General features: G+C 30.5%; 1 protein-coding gene across 4 annotated transcripts in view; it reads left to right on the forward strand.

The window, feature by feature from the left end:
* The window catches only part of LOC119602227, a 28,644-nt gene extending 19,755 nt beyond the window's left edge, over nucleotides 1-8,889 (forward strand). Inside the window, exons 1-4 of one of the 4 annotated variants that reach the window (XR_005231324.1) lie at nucleotides 5,627-5,649; nucleotides 6,209-6,319; nucleotides 6,430-6,560; nucleotides 8,271-8,889. Coding sequence is in view for 1 of the 4 variants with exons in the window: in XM_037953619.1 (XP_037809547.1) it covers nucleotides 6,435-6,547; nucleotides 8,257-8,683 (540 nt within the window). In the remaining 3 variants the exon portion in view is untranslated. Of the gene's footprint in view, nucleotides 1-5,623; nucleotides 5,650-6,208; nucleotides 6,561-8,256 lie in introns of those variants that run through there. The other 3 variants (XR_005231325.1, XM_037953619.1, XR_005231323.1) reach the window with 3 other exon arrangements.
* Nucleotides 8,890-9,761: the final 872 nt, after the last annotated feature.

Below are 9,761 nucleotides of genomic sequence, written 5' to 3' on the forward strand. Positions count from 1 at the left end.
ATTTTCTTTTTATAGAAAATTTTCGATAAATTTTGTTTTTATAGAAAATTTTCGATAAATTTTCTTCTTATAGAAAATTTTCGATAAATTTTCTTTTTATAGAAAATTTTCGATAAATTTTCTTTTTATAGAAAATTTTCGATAAATTTTCTTTTTATAGAAAATTTTCGATAAATTTTCTTTTTATAGAAAATTTTCGATAAATTTTCTTTTTATAGAAAATTTTCGATAAATTTTCTTTTTATAGAAGATTTTCGATAAATTTTCTTTTTATAGAAGATTTTCGATAAATTTTCTTTTTATAGAAGATTTTCGATAAATTTTCTTTTTATAGAAGATTTTCGATAAATTTTCTTTTTATAGAAGATTTTCGATAAATTTTCTTTTTATAGAAGATTTTCGATAAATTTTCTTTTTATAGAAGATTTTCGATAAATTTTCTTTTTATAGAAGATTTTCGATAAATTTTCTTTTTATAGAAGATTTTCGATAAATTTTCTTTTTATAGAAGATTTTCGATAAATTTTCTTTTTATAGAAGATTTTCGATAAATTTTCTTTTTATAGAAGATTTTCGATAAATTTACTTATTATAGAAGATTTTCGATAAATTTTCTTATTATAGAAGGTTTTCGATAAATTTTCTTTTATAGAAGATTTTCGATAAATTTTCTCTTTATAGAAGATTTTCGATAAATTTTCTCTTTATAGAAGATTTTCGCAAAATTTTCCTCTTTATAGAAGATTTTCGCAAAATCTTCCTCTTTATAGAAGATTTTCGCAAAATTTTCCTCTTTATAGAAGATTTTCGCAAAATTTTCCTCTTTATAGAAGATTTTCGCAAAATTTTCCTCTTTATAGTAAATTTATTGAATATTTTCGAAAAATATCCTCTCTATAGAACATTTTCGAAAAATTTCCTCTTTATAAAAATTTTTAAAAAATTTCCTCTTTATAGAAAGTTTTCGGAAAATTACCTCTTTTTAAAAAATTTTCGAAAAATTTCCTCTTTTTAGAAGATTTTCGAAAATGTTCCCCTTTATAGTACATTTTCGAAAAATTCACTCTTTATAATAATTTTCTTTTTATATAAAATTTTCAATAAATTTATTTTGTTAGAGAATTTTTGATGTTCTTAAAATTTCTTTTTATTAGGAAATTAAAGAATTGTCTTTTTATAGGCAGGTTTTCCTACAACTTTCTATAGGAAATTTGCGATAAACCTTTCTTTTGTAGAATTTTTCTTTTTATAGAAATTTTTTTAAACTATTTTCTTTTTGTTTAGAAAATGTTTAATAAAACAACATTTTTTTTTTAAATTTTCAATTAATTTTCCATTTTTAGAAATATAATTCTCTTAAATTGTCGCAAATCTACGAGATTTAGTTGAAAATAATTGCAACCATTACGATTCATTGTAATCTGTTGGCACAATTAAATGTAAACCGGGTAAATGCTTACTCATTACACATGTATGCATTAAATTTTATTTGTTTGACGTAAGAAATTGCATTTTAATGTCTCTGTCGCAATTGTGTTTGGCAGTCAGTTGACTGTCTTTTCTCCTCCCTTTTATACTATGTATAGCAACAAATAAATACGTGTGTTAAATGTCGACCTTCAATATTTTGTGGCACTTTTAGCAAGAGAAATAAAGAATCCGCCTATCAACTAAAAATAATATTGATTTAAAAATGTATTCATATCGAAACTGTCGTTATTTCAGCATCTACAAATGAAATTAATACAATTGAGTTTTAGTTTAGACATCAATGATACCCACTGCAAAACATATTGCTCCACATTCATGTGTTTATTTTATTTTTTTTTACTTTTGGTGAAAATACTCCTCCTGTCTTTTGGAATTCTAAAACTGCAAATAACATTTGTGGTTTTTGTTAATTGGTGTGTGAACATGGATGCCAACACAGCCGTTTGAATGGCTGTGATATGTGAAAGACAGTGAAAAATGATTGACAGTCAGTGCCACTGCCATAGCACTTTAAAAACACATAACAATATGTAATTTAGTGAATTTTATTGTTATTGTACGAGTAAATAGTAGAGTAAGTAGTTGTTTTTGTTTGTTTATTTGTCCTTAGTTTTGTTTGTGAATGCAGTCAATTATCAAGGATAATTAGATTGTACGACTAATGTTTCATTGGCAGCGAACACTGCCAAATAATGAAAGATTAGATGACGATGATGATGACGATAATAATGATACATAGTTGTTAGAAGTTTTATTGTTTTATAGGTTAATTGTAATGTCATTAGAAAAAAATCGATTTTAATAAAATACTAGTCTACGTACGAGGGTAGATCGAAAGCAACAGAAGCTGAGTGAATAAAATGACTAAACAATATTAAAAGAATATAACTACAAATCAACTAACGTGATACTTAATAAAATTGACTGTCGTGAGTTGTGTTTGTGTCGCGCTAAACGTCAGAATAAAGTAAATAAATATATATTTACGCGTGTCGTGGTAATGTTCGGGTCGAAAATGCTAATAATATTAAATATAAATTCCTAATCGCGTATTTACACTCTATGAGATACGTTTTTTTAAATAAACTTTGCGTGATAAGCTTTGAATTAAATTAAAATAAAATATATAACACTGGCTTCATTTAATAGAAATAAAAATATCATCATGTTGAAAATTTCCTGGGCGTACGCATTACGAAAAGACGACCTGTTGAAAATAGATCTAGACTATAGACTAGACTATAGACTAGACTATAGACTAGACTATAGACTAGACTATAGACTAGACTATAGACTAGACTATAGACTAGACTATAGACTAGACTATAGACTAGACTATAGACTAGACTATAGACTAGACTATAGACTAGACTATAGACTAGACTATAGACTATAGACTAGACCATAGACTAGACTATAGACTAGACTATAGACTAGACTATAGACTAGACTATAGACTAGACTATAGACTAGACTATAGACTAGACTAGACTATAGACTATAGACTAGACTATAGACTAGACTAAGACTAGACTATAGACTAGACTATAGACTAGACTATAGACTAGACTATAGACTAGACTATAGACTAGACTATAGACTAGACTATAGACTAGACTATAGACTAGACTATAGACTAGACTATAGACTAGGACTATAGACTAGACTATAGACTAGACTATAGACCTAGACTATAGACTAGACTATAGACTAGACTATAGACTAGAACTATAGACTAGACTATAACTAGACTTAGACTAGACTATAGACTAGACTATAGACTAGACTATAGACTAGACTATAGACTAGACTATAGACTAGACTATAGACTAGACTATAGGACTAGACTATAGACTAGACTATAGACTAGACTATAGACTAGACTATAGACTAGACATAGACTAGACTATAGACAACTATAGACTAACTATAGACTAGACTATAGACTAGACTATAGACTAGACTATAGACTAGACTATAGACTAGACTATAGACTAGACTATAGACTAGCACTATAGACTAGACTATAGACTAGACTATAGACTAGACTATAGACTAGACTATTGACTAGACTATAGACTAGACTATAGACTAGACTATAGACTAGACTATAGACTAGACTATAGACTACACTATAGACTAGACTATAGACTAGACTATAGACTAGACTATAGACTAGACTACAGACTAGACTATAGACTAGACTACAGACTAGACTATAGACTAGACTATAGACTAGACTATAGACTAGACTATAGACTAGACTATAGACTAGACTATAGACTAGACAATAGACTAGACTATAGACTAGACTATAGACTAGACAATAGACTAGACTATAGACTAGACTATAGACTAGACTATAGACTAGACTATAGACTAGACTATAGACTAGACAATAGACTAGACTATAGACTAGACTATAGACTAGACTATAGACTAGACTATAGACTAGACTATAGACTAGACTATAGACTAGACTATAGACTAGACTATAGACTAGACTATAGACTAGACTATAGACTAGACTATAGACTAGACTATAGACTAGACTACAGACTAGACTATAGACTAGACTATAGACTAGACTATAGACTAGACTATAGACTAGACTATAGACTAGACTATAGACTAGACTATAGACTAGACTATAGACTAGACTATAGACTAGACTATAGACTAGACTATAGACTAGACTATAGACTAGACTATAGACTAGACTATAGACTAGACTATAGACTAGACTATAGACTAGACTATAGACTAGACTATAGACTAGACTATAGACTAGACTATAGACTAGACTATAGACTAGACTATAGACTAGACTATAGACTAGACTATAGACTAGACTATAGACTAGAATATAGACTAGACTATAGACTAGACTATAGACTAGACTATAGACTAGACTATAGACTAGACTATAGACTAGACTACAGACTAGACTATAGACTAGACTATAGACTAGACTATAGACTAGACTATAGACTAGACTATAGACTAGACTATAGACTAGACTATAGACTAGACTATAGACTAGACTATAGACTAGACTATAGACTAGACTATAGACTAGACTATAGACTAGACTATAGACTAGACTATAGACTAGACTATAGACTAGACTATAGACTAGACTATAGACTAGACTATAGACTAGACTATAGACTAGACTATAGACTAGACTATAGACTAGACTATAGACTAGACTATAGACTAGACTATAGACTAGACTATTGACTAGACTATAGACTAGACTATAGACTAGACTATAGACTAGACTATAGACTAGACTATAGACTAGACTATAGACTACACTATAGACTACACTATAGACTAGACTATAGACTAGACTATAGACTAGACTATAGACTAGACTATAGACTAGACTATAGACTAGACTATAGACTAGACTATAGACTAGACTATAGACTAGACTATAGACTAGACTATAGACTAGACTATAGACTAGACTATAGACTAGACTATAGACTAGACTATAGACTAGACTATAGACTAGACTATAGACTAGACTATAGACTAGACTATAGACTAGACTATAGACTAGACTATAGACTAGACTATAGACTAGACTATAGACTAGACTATAGACTAGACTATAGACTAGACTATAGACTAGACTATAGACTAGACTATAGACTAGACTATAGACTAGACTATAGACTAGACTATAGACTAGACTATGGACTAGACTATATTCTAGTCTTCAATCTATAGACTAGTCTAGTCTATAATTTAGTTTATATACTATATGCTAGACTAGACTAATACTGCTAGACTAGACTAGACTAGACTAGACTATAGACTAGACTATAGACTAGACTATAGACTAAACTATAGACTAGACTATAGACTATATTCTAGTCTACAATCTATAGACTAGTCTAGTCTATAATTTAGTTTATATACTATATGCTAGACTAGACTACCATGTGGACTACTTATCAAAAGTTTATAATTTTGAAAAAGTTCCGAAAATGTCGTGTGGGAACCGCGGTATTTTTCAATATCAAAAGTACTGAAAAAGTTTCTAAAGTACTAAATTTTCCATGCCTGGTCTGTGTGATCGACCGAGAGTATAAAAGACTTATCAACAGTAGTACAATGGGCAGTTTATTTTCGGCTGCTGATAAGGTAAATAGTTTCCTAGCTAAGTTACTATGTCAATAAATTTTAATTGGTTGACCTGCCTTTCGTTTATAATATAAAAATTAATTATTTGTAATATTATGAGAATGTGTGTGGTGTTGTTATTTTAATTTAAATAAATAAATATTCCTTTAATTTAAATAAAGTTTATAACGTTTGAAATGAAAATATTTAAAGTTTGTTCTTATTAAATACATTTCTGGCAGGACCCTAGCCAAGGCTGAGCTACCCTAGCGTTGAGAAAACAACTCTTTACGAACTAAAAATATTACAATATTGTAAAGTAGTAAATACTGTTATATTTGCAAATTTCCTTCGAAAACAGTTAAATATGTTATTAATAATCTTTAAGACATTCCTAGAAAATTAAATCAACTGATATAAACATTTTTACTTTATCTCTTTACTCCTTATATTTTCTCAACACGTTTCAAATACTTAAGACCCAAAGTCGTCTGCGTACATACATTAATACTTTTTCAACTGTTTATAAAATTCTTAAAAGAATAAAAAACTAAAAACTTTTAAATTTCTTTCATTGCAGTTAAACCAAAACAAGAAACTTCCAATAAAGACTAAACATGTTGCCGCTAGTCTTAGTGCGTCACAGTAGAGCAAACAAATGAATCTAAAGCCCACGACTATAAATATAAATGTAATTTTCTCAGAAATAACAACAACATCAAAACCAATAACTATTTTAAAGAACTGACAAAAAACATTTGAAATATTTTTTTTTAATATTAACAAAAAACTATTAAACAGAAACAATGCATCAGGTACTAAGTTATGAAACAGCAGTGCGTGCCAATAATGTGTCAGAATATCGGGAATATGTCACCAAACGGACCTGCATCAGTTTAGTGGTAACAATTGCATTTTTACATTAATCTCGGGTGAGTAAACAATAGAGATTTATTATTTTTGTAATTGGACGAGAGCTAGAATTCATAAAGAAGCGGGTAACTAACGAACTAACTCACAACTAACGAACGAACGACTAACTACTAAAACTAACTAAACTAACTAACTAACGAACGAAAGAAACGAAAGAACGAACGAACGAACAAACGAACGAACGAACGAACGAACAAACGAAACGAACGAAAACGAACGAAGAACGAAGAACGAACGAACGAACGAACGAAAACGAACGAACGAACAAAGAACTAAACGAAGAAAGAACGAAGAACGAACGAAGAACGAACGAACGAAACGAACGAACGAACGAACGAACGAAGAAACGAACGAACGAACGAACGAACACGAACGAACGAACGAACGAAGAACGAACGAACGACGAACGAAACGAACGAACGAACGAACGAACGAACGAAACTAACGAACGAACGAACGAACGAACGAACGAACGAACGAACGAACGAACGAACGAACGAAAACCGAAACGAACGAACGAACGAACGAACGAACGAACGAACGAACGAACGAACGAACTAACGAACGAACGAACGAAACGAACGAACGAACGAAGAACGAACGAACGAAACGAACGAAACGAACGAACGAACGAAACGAACGAACGAACGAACGAAAACGAACGAACGAACGACGAACGAACGAAGAACGAAAAAAACGAACGAACGAACGAACGAACGAACGAACGAACGAACGAACGAACGAAGAAACGAACGAACGAACGAACGAACGAACGAACGAACGAAACGAACGAAGAACGAACGAACGAACGAACGAACGAACGAACGAACGAAAGAACGAACGAACGAACGAACGAACAACGAAACGAACAAACGAACGAACGAACGAACGAACGAACGAACGAACGAACGAACGAACGAACGAACGAACGAACGAACGAACAACGAACGAACGAACGAAAAGAACGAAGGAACGAACAACGAACGAAACGAACGAACGAACGAACGAACGAACGAAAACGAACGAACGAAGAACGAACGAACGAACGAACGAACGAACGAACGAACGAAACGAAACGAAGAACGAACGAACAACAAACGACGAACGAACGAACGAACGAACGAACGAACGAAACGAAACGACGAAGAACGAACGAACGAACGAAACGAACGAACGAACGAACGAAACGAACGAACGAACGAACGAACGAACGAACGAACGAACGAACGAACGAACGAAACGAACGAACGAACGAAAACTAACGAAAATAATAATAACTAAATGAAACTAAATAACTGAATAATAAACTAAAAATAACGAACTAAACTAACTAAAAAGAACTAACTAAAAACAAAAAACAACAAAAACCAACCAACCAAAACCAAAAAAAAATAACTAAAGATATCTAACTGACTGACTGACTGATGACTGACTGACTGACTGACTGACTTACTGACTGTCTGACTGACTGGCTGACTAACTGACTAACTAACTAACTAATAAACTAAATTTTTTTCTGTCCCGAATCTTAGACAATTTTTTTTGCTCATTACCAAATTTTCGATAAATTATATTTTTAAATTTTTAGGAAATGTTAAATAATTTTTTTATAGGAAATGTTAGATACATTTTCTTTTTATTGAAAATCTTCGATAAAACCAATATAATTAAAATTAATTAAGTATCAATTACTTCTCATCTCATTCCAGGCTATTTATTGGGCAATTTCGTGTCAGAACGTAAAAATCACATACGTATGCTGCTGACAAAAAAGGCCATTAGTTCTCCGCCCGATGATAAATCATCACAAACCATTGATATCACAAGTACTGATTACATGAACTTACAGGAATTACACGCCTATCAAAAGACCAAATCCAAACTCTTAGCATCAGCTGAATCACTTAGTAAACTGCTGCAGCGTGATGAAAGCTATCGCTCAACCTCATTGAATACGGAAATATTTAACAAGTACATATCGTGTACCCAAGATGTACCACCCAATACGAACATCGAAACCAGTAAATTTATTGAACAACTGGTTGACAATACATCTGCCAGACAAAGAGATTGTATGCGAATAATACAAGTTATAATTGAAAATAGTTTGATAACGACTTAAAGCGAACATTAAGGAGATGCATAGTATATTATTTTTTACCTCTCTAATAGAAATTAGTAGCAGTGTTCACGGTCTCAAGTATTAGACTTTTCAGTCTATGAGAAAATTTCTAAAATATGTATATTTTGTCTAAAAACAAACATTAAATCATTTGTGCTTCAGATCGTCTAGAAAATTATAATTTTAAAATAAATTTAAAATGGCTTATTTTGTAAGTTAAAAAAATTTTAAGATTTACTGGTTGGGTTTAATATTAACCGCTTCACAAAGTGTTAACAGCACCGACAAATTTTCAAATTTTTAACAAGCATGTGGAGGGAAAGATGTGGACACATTACAAATCGATAAAAATATTTTGTTAGTTATTAACAATGGATTAATTTTCATAAAATATGCAAAATAGTTAATCGTAACAAATGAAATATTGCCCTAATTTATAATTTTAACACACAGTCTCCCAAAAACAAACACACACATACATATTTGTATTTGATAAGGTAAAAATGTTTTTATGAAAATGACAGATGACGTATTATATTTAAATTTTTTTGTATAGTCTATTAAGTATATATATTTTTATTGGTGTGCTCAAATATTTTTATTTCTTTTTTATATATGTATGTTATTTTTTTTAAAGAAAAAAAAAATTAAATGAAAAAAATAAACAATTTTAAAAAATAATCATATATATGAATGTTGATATGAACACTACTCTAAAGTAAAATAATGACATAAAAGTATCAAATAGTATTTTTTAAGAAAACAGAGATAAATGAATTTAAACAATATAGAAATAACATTCATATTTATAAATTTCATTCCAGGTACAATTATTATACCTGAGAAATATATACACTCAAACAAATGATGTTCATTGAGTGGCATTTACTTCATCATTAAGGATGTCAAAAGTGGAGAAAAAAATAGTTTTGCTTTTATTTGAATCTCGGCAATCTATGTTATGAATCCCAGCAGTTATTCAACTATTTCTATTATCGTTTCTTTTAAAGTAAAATCAGTAAAACTACCCAAGATTTCTATTGCTGATATCTAGACAAAATTTAAAAGAATTTACATT

Source organism: Lucilia sericata, unplaced genomic scaffold, assembly GCF_015586225.1.
Source record: "Lucilia sericata isolate MDLA Ls3-8-SP2 unplaced genomic scaffold, ASM1558622v1 Contig000215F_arrow, whole genome shotgun sequence".
NCBI lineage: Eukaryota > Metazoa > Arthropoda > Insecta > Diptera > Calliphoridae > Lucilia > Lucilia sericata.